Genomic DNA, 21,027 nt, shown 5'->3' with positions numbered 1-21,027 from the left:
ACAATAGAATGGATCGGAGTGTGCTGTCCATAGGAAGGGCAAGCATTGTTTCATGAAACTTTGTTTCAGTTGCGTTTGTGTAGTGTGTGTATGCTGGAGAACAATTTATGTACTTATTTTTGCTGCATGGTTTGAAAGAGTTTGAAAAAGACTGATCTGCATCAGTGAGTCTTAACTTTTAGAGGGAGTTACAAAGCCTTTTGAGAATCCTATGAAAACAATAGGCCTACTTTTCCTGAAAATACACATGCAATCCTAGGTTAAATTTCAGGGGTGAGCCCCGAATCTGCCTAAAGAATTCCCCAAAGAGGCTACATTTTTCTTTTTAGACCTCAAGTCCAGAAAGGTTATTCCCCATATAGGAAAAAGGTTGGGAAAGAGACAAAGCATCTTTGCTGACCCCTACCTCAGGTGTAAGGAGAAAAGGTTTTCAACAAGTGAAATGTAGTTCTGGAGAAAATGTTACTCTTCCTATTAATGAAAGAGAGAATTAAGGCTAAAACAACTAGTGCCTAGACAATGCTTGAATATAGCAGATGTTCAATACATATCTTTTAAGTCAATATATGAACTTGTTTATTTTATTAAATTTAAATTAAAATTTCTTAAGCAAAATTTGGTAACATTAAAAAAAAGTAAGAAATTCTCTGGCAGTCCAGTGGTTAGGACTCTCTGCTTCCACTGCAGGGGGTCTGGGTTCAATCCCTGGTCGGGGAACTAAGATCCCACAAGCAGCATGGCATGGCCAAAAAAATAAATAAATAAAAATTTAAAAATAAGTAACATGAAGACTGGGTACCTCTTTTGCAGTCTCTCACATGGGCCAATTTCTCTCTGGTACAGACACTCAAATCCATCATCTCTCGTCTGATTTTCCCAACTCTTTCCTTGAAGGTACATCCAGCATCACCAGAAGATAGACCACCTTCACCTAAAATATGAAGGGAACACCAAAATGTTATATATTATTAATATTATATACATCAATAACATTTCATGCTAGTGATATCGTTTACAACTATCATATCAAAAATGCATCTAGGGCTTCCCTGGTGGTGCAGTGGTTGAGAGTCCGCCTGCCGATGCAGGGCACACGGGTTCGTGCCCCGGTCCGGGAAGATCCCACATGCCGCGGAGCGGCTGGGCCCGTGAGCTGTGGCCGCTGCGCCTGCGCATCCGGAGCCTGTGCTCCGCAACGGGAGAGGCCACAACAGTGAGAGGCCCGCGTACCGCAAAAAAAAAAAAAAAAAAAAAGCATCTAGAGGGAATTCCCTGGCAGTCCAGTGGTTAGGACTCCGAGCTCTCGCTGTCAAGGGCACCAGGTTCAATGCCTGGTCAGGGAACTAAGATCCCGCATGCCCCTTGGCACAGCCAGGAAAAAAGATGCATCTAGAACCAAAGCTCAGATTTTTGTAGCTTTAATAAAACTGGCCCGCATTGCTGAAAACAGTCATGACCATACAGAAGTCTGCAGCCTGAAAATTGAAAACTGTGAAGGAAGCATGGCGTGTTTTGTTAGAAATAACAGACTCTGAGTTAGTCCTACCTCATAACATTTGGGGCTTACCTGATTCTCCTCTTGGCTAAGGAGAAAGCTCTATCTCCCTATATCCCACTCCACACCCATTTATGGAAGGCTGGTCTCCCTCCTGTAGCTCTTGTGTAACACCCAAAGAATTACAGACTAAGATTGGCCACATCAACTTCTGTACAGATTGGGGCTGAACCTTTCCCCCTTCTCAATCACAAGAAGAGAAATGCCCATACACTGCCGTCAGTGTTTATGCTAGATCATTCCCCTGAGAATGAAAGTCAGCACGTCACCTTGGGACGTGTCACTTACTCTTAGGTTCTAGAAAATGGGAAATTAAAATCTGTTTCCTGATGACTATTTTCTTCTTTAAATGAGTACAAGAAGATGCTAATTTTTCGGATACAACTTTGGCACTTTGAAATGTGAAAATATAAATTTTATATTACAGAATTATTACTACAAAGTAATGTGGCTAATAGTATGACAAACCTCTAGGACACTGACTTGACCACCGTCCTTTGATACAGTCACTGTATGCAACTACCCCAAATGGCGCTACCCAATTGCCCAAAACTGCTGTCCATACCCTTCTCAGTGGAGTTGGAGTCTCCCAGGAAAATCACAAAATTTATTTAATTTTTTAAAAATTCGATTATTCTCACTAGATTATCCATATCATTTACTGCTCTTGGTTTCAAAAGATGTTTGATGGTTTCTAAAAATTCAACCTACCATAGAACGGTAGTTCCCAGAGTCTGGGGGTGGGAGGGGCACATGAGGAGTTCTTGTTTAATGGGTACAGAGTTTCAATTTTGTAAGATGAAAAACTGTTCTAGAGACAGATGGTGGTGATGGTTGCACAGCAACGTGAATGTCCTCAATGCCACTGGACTGTACACTTAAACACTGTTAAAATGGTCAACTTTACCTATTTTACCACAATTTTTAAAAATAAAAAAAAATCAGTCTACCCTCAAAGGATAAAGAGTTTCCATCACTTGCTAGTCACAAGAAGGCACAGCAGATGCGAAGGAAATTCCCAAAGAAAAGTTGGAATAACACTTGAATGGTGGCAGTAGGGCTGGAATTACAGGACGTTTCTACTGTTTAAGCCACCCAGTCTGTGGTACTTTGTCATGGCAGCCCTAGCAAATTAGTGCATCGGGCATGCCAAATTATACTGTGTGGTAGGGGCTACTTGGACTAGCACGTTGACAAGTATCTTGAGGCCAAACCTGGATTTGCAGGTAAGAGAGCCACCACCAAATGGTGAGGTCTACCGTGGGCGGGGAAGGAAGAAGAGAGAAGGGGCAACAGGCATGTGAGGTTACTACCATCCCTGCAAGGCAATGGTATTGGCATTTATGTGTCACAAAGAATTTAAAAATACGTTTTCAAAATTATTCAGTAAACAGACAGAATCAGAAAAACTGGTTTCCTAATATCTGGGGGTTCCCAACTGCTAAGCACCATCAGGAAATTCAGTGGCACGTTCTGTTTTTGGAAGTCCCAAAGAAACACAACAAACACAGGGGGATCCTTCAAAAAAGGAAGATAAGATGCTCAAGAAGTGAGTCTGTTGCTGAAAGGCTTAGTAGAGTCACTCCTATTCCATTCAGATGGGACGGAACTGGATGGAACAGACAGAGCTGCACTTACATTTCTGTGAAATCCTGCTGGTTCCCACGTGGTCACTGCTAGAAGATGCTTCACTGTCACTAAGAGCAACAGACAGAGGCTAAAATGGGGAAAAAATATTTGGTCAGATTTAAGATGTTAAGTCATAAACCAAAACTTTATCACAAGATGAGAATGGTATCACGTCCTATGTCATTGGATTACCGTGAGCTAGGAAAAGAAAATGTTGGCAGGTAAGACGCTTGAGAGAGGAGAAAAGATTGCCCATTTCAGAAAAAAGATAAGGACAAGCTACGGTATTCCCCATTCATCAATCTTTGATTTCAGTGCCAACTGTGAGCCAGATACAGCCCTTAGCCCCTGGAGGTGGAAAGAGGCAGAGGTGTGATCCTTGCACCCGAGGAGCTCATCAGAGCTCCTCTGGAAGGTGGTACAGGTGATCGCAGACCTCATGCTCCTGTAGCCTTCAGACATGGGGCCTCTGATGTGAACATATTTGTAGCCAGAAAATAAACTGAGCCCAGAGGATCTGGGCCACCAGCTCAGATGATGACCCTCCTGAATAAACTGCTCCAAAAGTTCACAAAACAGGTGAAGGGAACCATTAATATTTTCTCTTCAGGGTAATAACTTCTCTGTTCAAGAAGGTATAAATCAGCCTGCTAAAAAAAAATGGATGATACCAAGAGAAGACCTCTCTATGAGAGTAAAGGCATAGACTACTCACTTGAACACTTCTGGTCTAAGATATTGCTCCAAATACTGAGTTTTTGCTAAGTACTGCTCCAAATACTAAATGTAACGTCACTCAAAAATTGCTGGTTTGCCACTCAATTCAACCTAGTTGTCTAAGTCTAATAAGGAGCCCTATGCACAGTGGTTGCTCAAGAAACAGTGGTTGATTCTAAACTTCATTTGTGTCTGAGATTATTTCTTTTTATATATAAATTAGCGAGACAGATCATATTAGATCATATACCACATAATGGTACCTTTGAAGGGACAGCCATTTTCACGAGGAGACTTACAAACGAATGAAGTAATTAAAACTTAATGATACACTTGCCTCCCATTTTCAACCCTTTTCACTGACCGAAATATCTATATTAATATCTTACTCAGATAAGCTCCCCAACAGGGAAAAAAAAAAATGTGAGAAACCCTGGAAGGACTCAAAGTTGAAAGAGAAGATAAGCCACTACTTCATAGCAGAGAGGAAGAGATATCTGCCGAGGAAGGCGGTGTCCACGAAAGAAACAGAGGTAGGAGTGAGCGAGACAATGCCAGCTGCTAAGCTTTCTACCCACCAACGGCGAGGCCTGGATGCGCCCCACCTCCGCGGCGCTGGGGCTGAGGGCCATGCCTCGCGCCCTCGCTCGGGCCCGGCCGCTCATGTTCCAGATGCGCCCAGAGTGACTTCAAAGGCAGCCAAGTCTCAACGAGGGTATTTTGTCACCGGTACCCAGATGACAAGGCTGCGACGGAAGCGGTGGAAGTAGTGGCTGTCTGGGTTCTGGGCTGGAATGGCAGCCGAGGCGCACGAGTGGGTGGAGCCAAGCGCACAGCCCACCAGGGTCCCGTGGTAGGGGCGGGGGGAGCACGTGGGCGGGAGGCGGTGTGAGGGCTGCGGCCAGACTTCTCTTTTCATCCACAGCCCCCGCCATAGTTGGAATTATCCAGCTTTCTAGTTTTTGCCCATCATATGTGTATATAAGGTTGCATCACACTGTTACCTTTTGTCTGTATTATCTGCTCACTTCTACTCCTGGCTTCTACATGTCTTTGAATATGTCATGTAAATGTTGCTTCTGGGAAATGTTTGACTCACCTGCTGGGGGATGGGGAGCATTTATTTTAAAATGTGCATGAATGCCAAAGAAAACACAAAAGGGTAACCACCTCTTCATATATGTGATAGCTGTGGCGTTTTTGTTGTTGTTGTTGTTCTGTGAATTGTCTGTTTATATCCGTTGCTGTTTTAAATTGGATTTCTCATGATTTTCTTGTGATTTGGAAGAATTTTTTTTCTTAACATAGCAAATATCTACTCCCTATTTATGAATTATTAATTTTAACTTTGAAGTTCTTTATCTAATCAAAAGTCTCAACTTTGATGGAGTCAAATCTGCTAATTTTTAATTTTATGGTTTGTGCTTTTGGGGGTTTTCTTGAAAGAAAATTTTCCCTGCCCTAAATTTACAAGGATGTTATATGACATTTTCTTTTATTAACTTTGTAAGTTTACTATTCACGTTAGCTATCTTGTATCCTTCAAGTTTATATATATATATATATATATATATTTATATGATATGTAGAATGTGAGGTAGGGATCTAACTTTATCTCCCTATAGTGAGCCGTTTTCCCCGAATGTCATCTATTAAAATTTATGTAATGGTTTGTGCAGCCACGACCAGCAAATCACAAATTCTCATATATACCTAGATCTAATTTTGTGCTTTCTAGTTCTATTCTACGTATCTGTATCTGCTCTGCACCAGTACTTTACCACTTGTAATTGCTATTTCTTTATATTACTCCTAAAATCTGGTGGGGCAAGTCTTTATTCTTTGATTTTTTCAATTCATTTATTTTTTGCCAACTGTATTCTTCCATATAAATTTTTAAAATAAGTTTGTCAAGTTTCTTTAAAACTCCTTAATTTCTAATTGGCCTTGTATGGAATATATAAATTAGTTTGGGAAGAACTGCCCCTCTTACAGTGTTATAGTTCATTTATTCAAGTTTCTCTTTATGTCCTTTAATAGAGTTTAATTTTTTCATAAAAGTCTTGTGTATTGTTTAATTGTTAGAAATTTATAGTTTTATTAGTATTTTGAAGTATATCTTGTTTTCATCACATTTTCTAATTGGTTATTATTAATATAGATACATGATATTGATTTTTGTAAGTTGATACTGTTTATCAAATTTGCTGAACTCCTTAGTTCATATAGCTTGTCCTTTGATTTCATTGAGTTTGCATGTAGATGATTATATCATCTACAAATAATAGTAACTTTATCTCATCCCTTTTATTCTTATTTCTTTTTCTTGTCTTATCATGTTGATCAAGTTTTCCTGTACAATGTTGAAAGTGACTGTGATAGCTGAAATTCTTGAGTCACTTAAGTGACTCACCCAAGGTACTACAGTTTGTGTGGCAGAGCTGGGATTCCAACTCTGGTCTATCTACCTTAAAGCCCACATCATATCCCCTCATCTCGTACTCATCTCCCTCCAAAAAGGTGATCTGCCTGACTTTAGATACAGCCTGTACTATAGAAAAAAGCCCCAGTCCTGTGTAAAATGCCATTCTCTTCTTTTCTATTTATTTCCCATCAGAATACTCTTTTATTCAGTTGTCTTGGGAAATCATTATCCCTGAGGGCTGGCAAGTGCAAGAGGTATGATGGCCTTGGACAGAGATGGCCAGTCTTGGACTTGGCTCAGTGAAGCCACTCTAATGAATAACACATTTCTTTGAAAACGAATGAGTCTGACAGTTCTGAATGATCATAAACTGCATGCTAAAAAGTAGGGCAGGTGGAAAACAGAATCTGGACAAGGAATCTACTTTTGAAAATCTGTGCTTTGTTTCTGAATATAAAAATAATCTTTACCTCATGTTTTCCAAATTGACCACCTCCTGGTAAATTTGACTTGTACTGATGTGAGAACACTAAGAGTGATGAGAAATGCTGAGAACACATGTAGGCAACTTCAAACAGTCAAATCCTTTCAATTTTCCAAATACTAACTCATTATGAAATCAGAAGTATCAGTTATTTCTAATCGTTAACTGCATTTTCAACTCCCTGTTATAATTACTATATGTGACATAAAAATCATTCACACTGTGCCCTGCACATATGATTTTTAAAGGCACTTATGTATTCCCTGTAATAGGGAATGTATGGCATGGTTACAAGCATACATGGGCTTTAGGGTCAGATAGACTAGAATTTACATCCCAACTCCATCACCTACTAGCTTTCTGACTCAAGAAAATGTACTTAAGTTCATTTAGCCTCAGTTTCTTCAACTGTAAAATGGGGATAAAGTTATGCCAGGATTTCTCAACGTTGGCACTATTCACATTTTGGGCCTGATAATTTGCTATTTGAGGGGGTCTGTCCTATACATTATAGGATGTTTAGCAGTAATCTTGGCCTCTACTCACTAGACACCAGTATCTCTTCTCCTTGTGAGAACCAAAAATGTCTGTAGATACTGCCAGATGTCTCCTGGAGAGCAAATTACCCCAGATTAAGAACCACTTTGATATGGCTACCTCTCAGGCTTGTTTCAAGGGTTAAATGAAATAATAATAATGACACTTAGTGTAGTGTTTGGCATGTAATAAAAATTGGATAATTAGTTATTATCAATACCAGAGGGCACATTCTTGTCTCATGGCAGAAAGAATTCAGAGATGAGACAGGGAGGTCAAGAAAGCAAAGTGAGGATTTATTTAGGTGATAGTATGCTCTCAAGGGGAGAGCAGGCAAACTCAGGTGAGTAGCTGACCTGAGTTTCTTTGGCAAGCTGGTTATGTGGGGTGTAGAAAAGAAGAGGTGAAATATTCATTGGGGAGGGAAGGTTTTGGGAGTCATATTCCCTGATTTTTATCTCAGCTCCACCTTCCTGAGATGGGGAGGGATTTTTGTCCTTATTTAGTCTTGATCGGAAGCGTCATGGTGGAGGTGCTCAATGGGTACTTCTTATCTGCAAGGCTGATTTCATTGTAATGAGAGCATAATGAGCAAAAGATTACATTTGGAAGCCAGAGATTTTCCCACCTTTTCTCACCTTCCTTTGTCTGCCTCCCGGACATTTATCACCCCAAAATGTGTGGTTCCCTGTCAGTCTGGAGATTCCTGCTCTTCTTTGCCTCCCCAAGGACCCCCGTTGTTTACAAGATGTGTGGGTTCCTGCCATTTGGCCCATATCCCCTTTCTCTGCTCATATCTAGCTAACTGCCTGCTTTGACATTTTTATCATAAGAATGTGTGATGGACACATTTTACAAAAATTCACTTACTACAATTTTTGCCATGTTTCGTATTTGTGTCAGATCCCTTCACGTACACATACTGGCCATGATGTTCTAGGCACAGACAACTCTTGTCTTGTGCCATCCTTCACATTCTCCTCTGCCCACCTTTTAACTCCAGCTGTTTCTGTGGTGATCATCTGCACACAGCGTAACCTCAGCTGCACCATACCTCTCTCGCTTCTGTCCTGAGGCATCTCTGCTGCTGCAGGATACATGCCCAGAGGAACCCACTTAGCCATTCCGACACATGAGCAAACCTAGAAGTGCGAAGGGGTTGACATATCATGGGGCAATGCTTAGCCAATGTGGCGTGGAAGATGGTGGATAAATACACCCTCCTCCATCCACTGGGCAAACTGTTTTGGCAAACTGTTTTGTGGTGCATTCTACGGCTTCACAGAGGGTCTGAGTGGGATCAAGTATCAGATGTCACAGTGGTGATCACCTCGGTAATGCATTCTTTCTTTTTTTTTTTTTGTGGTACGCGGGCCTCTCACTGTTGTGGCCTCTCCCGATGCGGAGCACAGGCTCCGGACGCGCAGGCTCAGCGGCCATGGCTCACGGGCCCAGCCGCTGCGCGGCATATGGGATCTTCCCAGACCGGGGCACGAACCCGTGTCCCCTGCAATCGGCAGGCAGACTCTCAACCACTGCGCCACCAGGAAAGCCCCGGTAATGCATTCTTGAGTTGACATCATCCTTCTCTCTTTCACTCTTCCCACTCCCTCTCTACTATTTCTTGCAATCACTTCCCAAAATAAACTACCAGCATGCAAGCCCCCATCTCAGGTTCTGTTTGGAGGGAAGCTAGGCTAGTCTAGTTCAGTAAGAGAATATAGTATTCACTCACTTAAAACATATTTCATGCCCACTGTGGACCTAAGCATGGGTATTTGAATTTTATCAATGATGAAAAATAAATTAAAATATTTACCTAAACTCATCCTCCAAGTCAGCTGTAAAATCAGTTTTTCAGTTATTCAGTCCTGTGGTTGTACCTTAATTTTTTTTAATGATTTTTATTAGGAAAACACTAAATAATGACAACTTATAAGTGCAGACATGTTCAGATCAGCTAATTTATTTGTTCAGTGGTTTATCTGTGGCTCCTGCTAGTACAAAACTAATTTCCCAGGCACAGGTGTAGATGGTTGAACCTGTGAAATTAGTGCATCAGTGTGTTGTCTTCTTTGGACCTTATTTCAGCAATACTTACTGGATTAATTTTGAACAGTCTCATTTTTTAACTCTTTATTTTGAAATATATCACATTTACAGAAATTTGCAAGACCAGCATAAAGAACCTTTCACCAAGATTCACAGGTTAATATTCTGACATATATGCTTTATTATTTTCTCTTCGTGTACACACACACACACACACACACATATATACACATGACCCATTTACAAAAAAGTTGTACACATAATACCCTTTGACCCCCTAATATTTTAGTGTGCATTTGTTAAGAATAACAATATCTTCCGAAAGATGGCAGGGTAGGAGGACGCAGAGTTTGCATCTCCTCACAACTAGGGCACCTACTAGGCAGTGGTGGGAGACCTTGGACACCTAAGGGGACAGGAGGGATCCCCACACGACCAGATAGTACGTGGGGAGGAAGAAAAGTGTAGGCAGGGTGGGACCAGCACCCTTGAGGGGGGCTGGAGGAGGGCAGAGGTTCCCACGCTTGGAGGGAATCCCACATGAGGGAATCAGCAGGGACGGAGAGGGACTTTCAGGGGATCTGAGGGACATGCAGCCAGCATCTCAGCCACTCGCTTTGGCCCTGGCAAGCCAGCTGCTGTCTTGGGCCTGAAACCCCACCCCCAGGGCCCCCTCCAGCCACACGGCTCCCAGGCCTGAACCCTGCCCCAGCCGGGGTCTCTTCCAGCCACATGGATCCCAGTGGAACTGAGTACCGCCCCTCACAAGGCCTCCATGGGTGGCAGGGTTCCTAACAGCCTGAGTGCCACCCCGACAAAGCCTCTTCCAGCCAAGCAGGTCCCAGGCCTGAGCCCCACCCCCACCCGCATCAAAGCCTCTTCCAGCTGTGTGGTCCCAGTCCTGAGAGCCACCTCTGCCAAAGCCTGAGTTCCACCCCCCTCCAAGGCCTCCCCTGGCTGTGCCGGCCCCTGTGGGTGCACCTGTGGAAGCCTGCACCCCAGCTGGCCTACTCAGACATGTGTGCTCTGGGCCAGCTTAAGGGACAGACACTGTCAAGAGGAACACAGGCAGAGGTGGGGCTGACAAGCGGGTCCAGAGACCTACCTAGAGGTCTTGGAGGACTACTGGGGAGGCGGAGGTAAGCTATAGCTCACCATGGGGTCAAGGACACAGACAGAAGAGCACCAGGGAATTTTTTATTTTTTTAATAAAAAAATTTTTTTCTTTTATTTTTAAATTTTATTTATTTATTTTTATTTTAAAATTTTCTTTATTTTATTTTCCTTATTTATTTTTTGGTTTTGTTTTGTTGTTGCTGTTTCATTTTTTTTTAACATCTTTATTGGAGTATAATTGCTTTACAGTGGTGTGTTAGTTTCTGCTTTACAACAAAATGAATCAGTTATATATATACACATATGTTCCCATATCTCTTCCCTCTTTGTCTCCGTCCCTATCCCACCCCACTGTTTTGTTTTTATTGTTATTTTTTCTAATATATTATTTATTTTTCTAATTTTATTTTACTTTTTATTCTTCATTATTGTTCTGATCTTTTCTGTTTATCGCTTTTTTTAAATTAATGGCACTATTTCTAATTTTTTATCTATGTATGTATGTATGTATTTATTTTTTTTTTGGCTGCATTGGGTCTTCGTTGCTGCACATGGGCTTTCTTTAGTTGCGTCGAGCAGGGGCTACTCTTCATTGTGGTGCGTGGGCTTCTCATTGCAGTGGCTTCTTGGTGCAGAGCACGGGCTCTAGGTGAGCAGGCTTCAGTAGTTGTGGCTCACGGGCTCTAGAGCACAGACTCAGTAGTTGTGGCACATGGACTTAGTTGCTCTGTGGCATGTGGGATCTTGCTGGACCAGGGCTTGAACCCGTGTCCCTGCATTAGCAGGTGGATTCTTAACCACTGCACCACCAGGGAAGCCCCTGTTGCTTTTTTTGTTTTTGTTTTTTTCTGCCATGCTGCATGGCTTTGCAGAGTCTTGGTTCCCAGGCCAGGGGTCGAGATTGAGCACCTGTGGTGGGCGCAGCAAGTCCCAAACCTCTTAAAATAAAGACTGTTATAGGGCTTCCCTGGTGGTGCAGTGGTTGGGAGTCCACCTGCCGATGCAGGGGACACGGGTTCGTGCCCTGGTCCGGGAAGATCCCACATGCCGCGGGGTGGCTGGGCCCCTGAGCCATGGCCGCTGATCCTGCACATCCGGATCCTGTGCTCCGCAACAGGAGAGGCCACAACAGTGAGAGACCCGCGTACCGAAAAAAAAAAAAAAAAAAAAAAAATTGTTATAAGAGACAAGGAAGGACACTACATAATGATCAAGGGATTGATACAAGAAGAAGACATAACAATAATAAATATTTATGTATCCAACATAGGAGCACCTCAATATATAAGGCAAATGCTACCAGCCATAAAAGGGGAAATTGACAGGAACACAATAATAGTGTGGGACTTTAACACACAACTTATACCAATGGACAGATAATCCAGACAGAGAATAAATAAGGAAACACAAGCCTGAAATGACACAATAGACCACAGAGTCTTAACTGATATTTACAGGACAGTCCATCGAAAAGCAGCAGAATACACTTTCTTCTCAAGTGCATACAGAACATTCTCCAGGATAGATCACATCTTGGGTCACAAATCAAGCCTTGGTAAATTTAAGAAAATCTAAATCATATCAAACATCTTTTCTGACCACAACACTGTAAGATTAGAAATAAATTACAGGAAAAGAACTGTAAAAAACACAAACACATTGAGGCTAAATACTATTCTAATAAATAACCAAGAGATCACTGAGGAAATCAAAGAAGAAATAAAAAAATACATAGAAACTAATGCCAATTAAAACACAACAACTGAAAACCTATGGGATGCAGCAAAAGCAGTCCTAAGAGGGAAGTTTATAGCAGTTCAATTCTACCTCCAGAAATAAGAAAAATCTCAAACAGCCAAACCTTACACCTAAAGCAACTAGAGAAAGAAGAACAAACAAAACCCAAAGTTAGTAGAGGGAAAGAAATCATAAAAATCAGAGCAGAAATAAATGAAATAGAAATGAAGAAAACAATAGCAAAAATCAATGAAACTAAAAGCTGGTTCTTTGAGAAGATAAACAAAATTGATAAGCCTTTAGCCAGACTCATCAAGAAAAAAAGGGAGAGGATTCAAATCAATAATATTAGAAATGAAAAAGAAATTACAGTGTATACCACAGAAATACAAAGGATCATAAGAGACTACTACAAGCAATTATATGCCAATAAAGTGGATAACCTGGAAGATATGGAAAACTTCTTAGAAAGGTACAACCTTCCAAGACTGAACCAGGAAGAAATAGAAAATATAAACAGACCAATCACAAGTAATGGAATTGAAACTGTGATTAAAAATCTTCCAACAAACAAAAGTCCAGGACCAGATGGCTTTGCAGGTGAATTCTGTCAAACATTTAGAGAACAGCTAACACCTATCCTTCTCAAACTCTTCCAAAAAATTGCAGAGGAAGGAATACTCCCAAGCTCATTCTACTAGGCCACCATCACCCTGATATCAAAACCAGACAAAGATAGCACACAAAAAAGAAAATTACAGACCAATATCACTGAAGAACATAGATGCAAAAATCCTCAACAAAATACTAGCAAAGAGAATCCAACAGCACATTAAAAGGATCATACACCATGATCAAGTGGGATTTATCCCAGAGATGCAAAAATTCTTCAATATATGCAAATCTATCAATGTGATACACCATATTAACAAATTAAAGAATAGAAACCATACAATCATCTCAATAGATTCAGAAAAAGCTTTTGACAAAATTCAACACCCATTTATGAAAAAAAACTCTCCAGAAAGTGGGCATAGAGGGAACCTACCTCAACATAATTAAGGCCATATACGACAAACCCACAGCAAACATCATTCTCAGTGATGAAAAACTGAAAGCATTTCCTCTAAGATCAGAAACAAGACAAGGATGCCCACTCTCACCACTATTAGTCAACATAGTTTTGGAAGTCCTAGCCACGGCAATCAGAGAACAAAAAGAAATAAAAGGAATACAAATTGGAAAAGAAGAAGGAAAACTGTCATTGTTTGCAGACGACATGATACTATACATAGAGAATCCTAAAGATGCCACCAGAAATACTTGCAAATGAAGAGAAAATATTTGCAAATGAAGCAACTGACAAGGGATTAATCTCCAAAATATACAAACAGCTCATGCAGCTCAATATCAAAAAAACAAACAACCCAATCCAAAAATGGGCAGAAGACCTAAATAGACATTTCTCCAAAGAAGATATACAGATTGCCAACAAATACATGAAAGGATGCTCAACATCACTAATCCTTAGAGAAATGCAAATCAAAACTACAATGAGGTATCACCTCACACTGGTCAGAATGGCCATCATCAAAATATCTACAAACAATAAATTCTGGAGAGGGTGTGGAGAAAAGGGAACCCTCTTGCACTGTTGGTGGGAATGTAAATTAATACAGTCAGTATGGAGAACAGTATGGAGGTTCTTTAAAAATCTAAAAGTAGAACTACCATATGATCCAGCAATCCCACTACTGGGCACATACTCAGAGAAAACCATAATTCAAAAAGACACGTGCACCCCCAATGTTCATTGTAGCACTGTTTACATAGCCAGGACACGGAAGCAACATAAACGTCCATCGACAGATGAATAGATAAGGAAGAGGTGGTACATATATACAATGGAATATTACTCAGACATAAAAGGGAATGAAACTGGGTCATAGAGACATGGATGGGCCTGTCATACAGAGTGAAGTTAAGTCAGAAAGAAAAAAACAAATATCGTATATTAACACATATATGTGGAATCTAGAAAAATGGTACAGATGAACCTATTTGCAGGGTAGGAATAGAGACGCAGACGTAGAGAACAGACAGGTGGGGAGAAGAGGGGGAGTGGGATTAATTGGGAGATTGGGATTGACATATATACACATCCATGTGTAAAACAGATAACTAGCGGGAACCTGCTGTATAGTACAGGGAGCTCAGCTCGGTGCTCTGTGGTGACCTAGATGGGTGGGATGAGGGGATGGGAGGGAGATCCAAGAAGGAAGGGATATATGTATACATATAGCTGATTCACTTCATAGTACAGAAGAAACTAGCACAACATTTTAAAGCAACCATACCCCTATTTTTTTTTAAAAAAAGTAAGTGTAAAAGTAACATCAGATTTTGTAACAGTAACTTGAATGCAAGAAAACAATAGATATTGTTTTGAAAGAAAAGAACTTCATTTTTGTACTTTCACAACCAAGCTATTATTGAAATGTGATAGAAAAATAAATGTCTTTTGGAGCAAAAGAAAAAGAATATCTTCCATTTCTCATATAAGCTCAATCCAGTTACAAAATTCAACGTGGATAAAACACTGTTGTCTAACCTACAGTCAATAGTTACTTTTGACAACTGTCCCCAAATGTCCTTTAAAACATTTTTTCATGTCCAAAATACAGTTAGGACAGGATAATACATTGCATTTTGTTGTTATGCCTCAGTCTTCTTTTATCTGTGATGTGAACAGTCTCTCTTTTTCTCTCTCTCAACAAATTGTAAGAAATACGTTATTAAAATATCGAGAGAAAGAAAAATTCCCATTATCCATGTTAACTGCTTAGCCATTGTGAAGGAAATCATCCCAAAACATTTTATCTACCTCCTGCTCTAAAGGTCAATTAACTCCTTCTGGAGACATGAACTTACAAGCACTAAATGTTCCATGCTGCAGAGGTGTTTCTGTTTATCTGTGTGTGGTCCCATTGTGCTCCAGGAAGGATTTACGATTATTTACACACATGTACAAGATAAAACAAAGAAAAATGTTTACAGTGGAGAGCTTCTCTATTTCCTAATTTCTCCCCTAGTTCTCTAGCCATTACCTTTACACCTTCCTCACCCAAGCACTCATTCCATGGGAAAATCCATCCATCTTCAGCAAGAAAACTCACCCCAATGACTGCAGGCTGCCATCCTGACGTTCCTTGGTCATAAGCACCTTCACTTGGTGGGCTCCTTTTTCAGTTAAAAATATTAAAAATTATATCTTATAAGTTAGATGATATAAAGATGAATATATTAATATTATATATTAGAACATTTTCTTGGAACAAAAAAATTGTTTCCTTTTCTAATTTAAAAGAAATCAAACATTTTCTTGTGCCCCCGCCCCGCAAAGTACTGTGGGCCTTAGACACTGTGCCTACTGCATCTAATGCATGAGGCAGCCCTGCTGTCACGTCCATATGCATTTGCCAAGTTGAGTGATTTGATGTGGAGGCCTACGCAGGCACTACATCAGGAGGGTTATGGATGGCCCCTGGCTCCCAATCCCCACCAGAAATGTGCAGAAGGTGGATGAAGGTGGATCCCATACCCAAGATCAACAGCCAAGGGTAGACGCAGGTCTTCCGGGTCAGATTTCCTTTGCAGTAGTCCCCTCTGTGTGAGTGCAGGTGTGTCCGCTTATTTTATTTAATTATGGAAACTTTTTGGTTTTGTTGATTTTCTCTATTGATTTCCTGCTTTCAATTTCATTGATTTCTGCTCTGATTTCTTTTCTTCTGCTTATTTTGGATATAATTTGCTATTCTTTTTCTAGTTTCCTTAGGTGGAAATTTAAATGATTGATTTTACATCTTTCTCCTTTTCTAATATATGCATTCAATGCTATAGATTTCCCTCCAGCACTGCTTTCACTGCATCCTGCAATCCTGATAAGTTGTATTTTCATTTTCCTGTTATTGGATGAAGTAGTCCATAGATGTCGATTATACACAGTTGATTGACAGTGTTATTGAGTTCAACTATGTCCTTATGATTTTCAACCTGCTATCTGTCCATTTTTGAGAGATGGATGTTGAAGTCTCTAACTATGAAAGTGGATTCCTTTATTTCTCCCTGCAGTTCTATCAGTTTTTGCCTTATGTAATTTAATGGTCTGTTATTAGGTGCATACACATTAAGGCTTGCTGTGTCTTCTTGGAGAACTGACCCTTTTATCGTTACATAATGCCCTGCTTTCTCCCTGATAACTTTCCTTGCTTTAAAGTCTGCTCTGTCTTAAATTAGTACAGTTACTCTTGCTTTCTTTTAATTAATGTTAGCATGGTATAATTTTCTCCACCCAATTAACTTTTAATCTATATGTGTCTTTATATTTAAAATGGGTTTCTTGTAGACAGTATATATATATATATATATATACATATATATATATATATATAGTTGGATCTCATTTTTTGATCTTCTCTGACCATCTCTGTTTTTAGTTGATGCTTTAGCCCATTGATGTTCAAAGTGATTATTAACATAGTTGGATTAATATCTACCATATTCATTACTGTTTTCTTTTCATTGTACTTATTCTTTGTTCCTACTTTTGTCTTCCATTCTTTCTTTGCTTTTGTGGTTTTAACATATTTTTATTGAAATATATTTGATATGTAGCATTGTGCATATTTAAGGTGTACAACATGTTAATTTGATACATTTGTATATTGTAATATGATTGTCATTGTAATGATAATTAGCACTTCTATCACATTACACAATTATTGTTTCTTTTTACTAGTTGGAATACTTAAGTTCTAGTCTTTTAGCAAGTTTGATGATTATAATGCAATATTATTGTCTATATTCACTATACTGTACATTATATCTCTCTGGCTATTTACTACTTGTTATAAGTTTGTACCCTTAAACACCATCTATCCTATTCTTCAATTCCCTTACCACGATAACCACCATTTTCATCTTCGTTTTTATGGGTCTGGCCTTTTATAGATTCTATGTATGTGATGTCATACGGTACTTGTCTTTCTCTGTCTGACTTTATCTTGCTTAGCATAATGTGCTCAAGGCCCATCCATGTTTTTGCAAATGGCAGGATGTCCTCCTTTCTCAAGGCTGAATAATATTCCATTGTATACATATGCCACATCTTCTTTATCTATCCATCCATTGATGGGCAGTTAGGTTGTTTCCATATCTTAGCTACTGTAAATAATTTTGCAAGAAACATGGGAATGCATGTATCTCCTTGATATCCTGTTTTCATCTCTTTTGAGTATATACTCAGAAATCGGATTGCTTGATTATATGGCAGATCTATTTTTAATTTTTTGAGTAACCTCCATATTGTTTTTCATAGTGGTTGAACCAATTTACATTTCCACCAACAGCATACAAGCATTCCCTTTTCTCCACAACTTCACCAACTATTATCTCTTGTCTTCTTGATGATAGTCATTCTAACAAGTGTGAAGTGATATCTCACTGTGGTTTTGATTTGCATTTCCCTCATGATTTGTGGTGTTGAGCCTCTTCTCATGTACTCATTGGCTATTTGCATGTCTTCTTTGGAAAAATGTCTATTTAGTTCTTCTGCCCATTTTTCAATCAGATTGTTTGCTTTTTTGTTATTGAGTTGTATGGTTTCTTTATATATTTTGGATGTTAACCCCTTATCCAAATATGATTTGCAAAAATCTTCTCCCATGGGTGCGTTTTCATTTTGTTAATTGTTTCTTTTGCTGTGCAGAGATCTTAAGCTTGATGTAGTCACATATGTTTTTGTACCAGTACCACACAGTTTTTATTACTATGGCTTCACACATAGTATTGCTTGAAATCAGGAAGTGTGATACCTCTGGCTTTGTTCTTTTCCTCTGGAGTGCTCTTGCTATTTGAGGTTTTTTGTGGTTCCATACAAATTTTAGGGTTACTTTTTCTATTTCTGTGATAAATGCCATTGGTATTTTGATAGGATTGTGTTGAATCTATAGATGGCTTTGGGCAGTATAAATATTTTAACAATATTAATTCTTCTGATCCATGAACAGAGGATGTTTTTCCATTTGTGGCTTCTTCAATTTCTTTCAGCAAAGTCTTGTAGATTTTGTTGTATATGTCTTTCCCTTCCTTGGTTAAACTTATTCCTAAGTATTTTATTGTTTTTGATTGTAATTATAAATGGGATAATTTGATTTCTTTTTCAGATGTTTCATCATTTGTGTATGGAAATGCAACTGATTTCTGTATGTTGATTTTGTATTCTTCAACTTTACCAAAATTGTTGATTTCAGTTCCAACCATTTTTTTGTTGTCTTTGGAATTTTCTATGTAAAAATCATATCATCTACAAATAGTGATAATTTTATTTCTTATTTTCTGATTTAGCTGTATTTTATTTCTTTGTCTTACCTAATAGCTCTAGCTAGGACTTCCAGTACTATATTGAATAAGAGTGGTGAGAATGGGCATCCTTGTCTTGCTCCTGATCTTAGAGGAAAGGCTTTCAATTTTTTTCATTGAGTGTAATGTTAGCTGTGGATTTGTCATACATGGCCTTTATTATATTGAGGTATGTTCCTTCTATACCCAATTTGTTAAGGTTTTTTGTCATGAAAGGATGTTGTAAATATTTTATCAAATGTTTTTTCTGCATCTATTGAGATGCTCATGTGATTTTTATCTTTCCTTTTATTAATGTGATGTGTTACATTTATCGATTTGCATATGTTGAACCATCCCAGGGATAAATTCCTCTTGGTCATGGTGTATAATCCTTTTAATGTGTCTTGAATTTAGTTTGCTAATATTGTTTTGAAAAATTTTGCATTTATATTGGTCAGGGATTTTGGTCTACAGATTTCTTTTCTTGTGGTTTCCTTATCTGGCTTTGGAATCAGGGTAATGCTGGCCTCATAGAATGAGTTTGGAAATGTTCCCTTCTTCTCAATTTTATAGAAGAGTTTGAGAAGGATTGGTACTAATTCTTCTTTAAATATTTGGTAGAATTTTCCAGGGAAGCCCTCTGGCCCTGGTTTTCTCTGTTGGGAGATTTTCATTATTGATTGAATCTTGTTACTAGTTATAGAATATGTTCAGATTTTCTTTTTCTTCCTGATTCAGTCTTGGTAAGTTGTGTATTTCTAGAAATTTATCCATTTCTTCTAGGTTATCTAATTTGTTGACTTATAATTGTTCTTAGTAGTCTCTTTTGATCCTATGTATTTCTGTAGTATCAGTTGTAATGTCTCCTTTTTCATTTCTAATTTTATTTGAGTTTTCTCTCTTTTTTTAGTCAGTCTAGCTAAAGGTTGGTCAATTTTGTTTATCTTTTTGAAAAACCAGCTCTTACTTTTGTTGGTCCTTTCTACTGCTTTTCTGACCTTTACTTCATTTATCTTCACTCTGATCTTTATTATTTCCTTCCTTCTGCTAAATTTGAGCTTAATTTGTGCTTTTTTTCTAGTTCCTTCAGGTGTAAAGTTAGCTTGTTTATTTGAGGTATTTCTAATGTCTTAATATATGCATTTATTGCTATTAACTTTCCTCTCAGAACTGCATTTGCTGCATCCCATAAGTTTTGCTATGTTGTATTTCTATTTTCATTTCTTTTGAGATAATTTTTATTTCCCTTTTGATTTCTTCTTTGACTCATTGGTTATTCAAGTGTGTTGTTTAGTTTCCACATATTTGTAGATTTTCCAGCCTTCCTTTAGTTGATGATGTCTGGTTTCATACCATTGTTGTCAAAAAAGATAGTTGGTATGATTTCAATCTTAAATTTGCCCAGATTTGCTTTGTGTCCTATCATATGATCTATCCTGTAGAATGTTCCATGTGCTCTTGAGAAGAACGTGTATTCAGAATACACACTATATTATAAATAGAACAACAATATAAAGTTGTTCTCTATATATCTAATTCCATTTGCTCCAAAGTATGTTTCAATTCCAACATTTCCTTGTTGATTTTCTGTCTGGATGATCTATCTATTGCTGACAGTGGGGTATTGAAATGTCCTACTCTTATTGTATTGTTGTCTATTTATCCCTTTAGATCTGTTAGTATTAATATATTTTGGTGCTTTGATATTGGGTACATATATAATATTTACGATTGTTATAACTTCTTGAAGTTTGACCCCTTATCATATTATAATGATCTTCTTTGTCTCTTGTTGTCATTTTAGGCTTAAAGTCTACTTTGTCTGACATAAATATGGCTACCCCTGCTTTCTTTTGGTTTCCACTTACATGGAATATCTTCCATCTCTTCACTTTGGGCCTATATGTGTTTTTAGAGCTGAAATGAGTCTCCTGTAAGCAGCATATAGTTGGGTCTTGTTTTTTTTTTGGGGGGGGGTTGTTTTGTTTTGTTTTTAATCCATCCAGCCACGCTGTGCCTTTTGATTGGTGAATTCAACCCATTCACCTTTAGAGTGATTATTGATATATAAGGCCTTACTACTGCCATCTTATCATTTGCCTTCTGGTTATTTTGTATCTCTATTGTTCCTTTCTTCCCTCTGTTTCTGTCTACCTGTGTAAATTGGTGCTTTTCTATGGTTATGTGCTCAGACTTCCCTCTTTTTATGTTTTGTGACTTTATTCTAGATTTTAGCTTTGTGGTCACCATGAGGATTACAAAAAAAACCTCAAAGATAAAGTAGTCCATTTTATGCTGACAGTAACTTATCTTCATTCTCCTATAAAATTCCACCCTTTTATTCCTCTCCCTTTATATTTTTGATGCCACAAT

The 21,027-nt window shown here is 38.7% G+C and overlaps 1 protein-coding gene across 1 annotated transcript in view; it reads right to left on the bottom strand.

Moving 5' to 3' along the window:
• PIWIL4 (piwi like RNA-mediated gene silencing 4) overlaps positions 1-21,027 on the bottom strand; it is a 71,858-nt gene that overhangs the window by 34,726 nt on the left and 16,105 nt on the right. The window contains exons 2-3 of the mRNA XM_030883747.2: positions 3,194-3,272; positions 800-931 (exon numbers count right to left, since the gene is read on the bottom strand). Of these exons, the coding sequence (XP_030739607.2) occupies positions 800-860 (61 nt within the window). The 5' untranslated portion in view covers positions 861-931; positions 3,194-3,272. The remainder of the gene's footprint in view (positions 1-799; positions 932-3,193; positions 3,273-21,027) is intronic.

This window comes from Globicephala melas, chromosome 8, assembly GCF_963455315.2.
Source record: "Globicephala melas chromosome 8, mGloMel1.2, whole genome shotgun sequence".
NCBI lineage: Eukaryota > Metazoa > Chordata > Mammalia > Artiodactyla > Delphinidae > Globicephala > Globicephala melas.
This window is presented reverse-complemented; position numbering and strand designations above follow the sequence as displayed.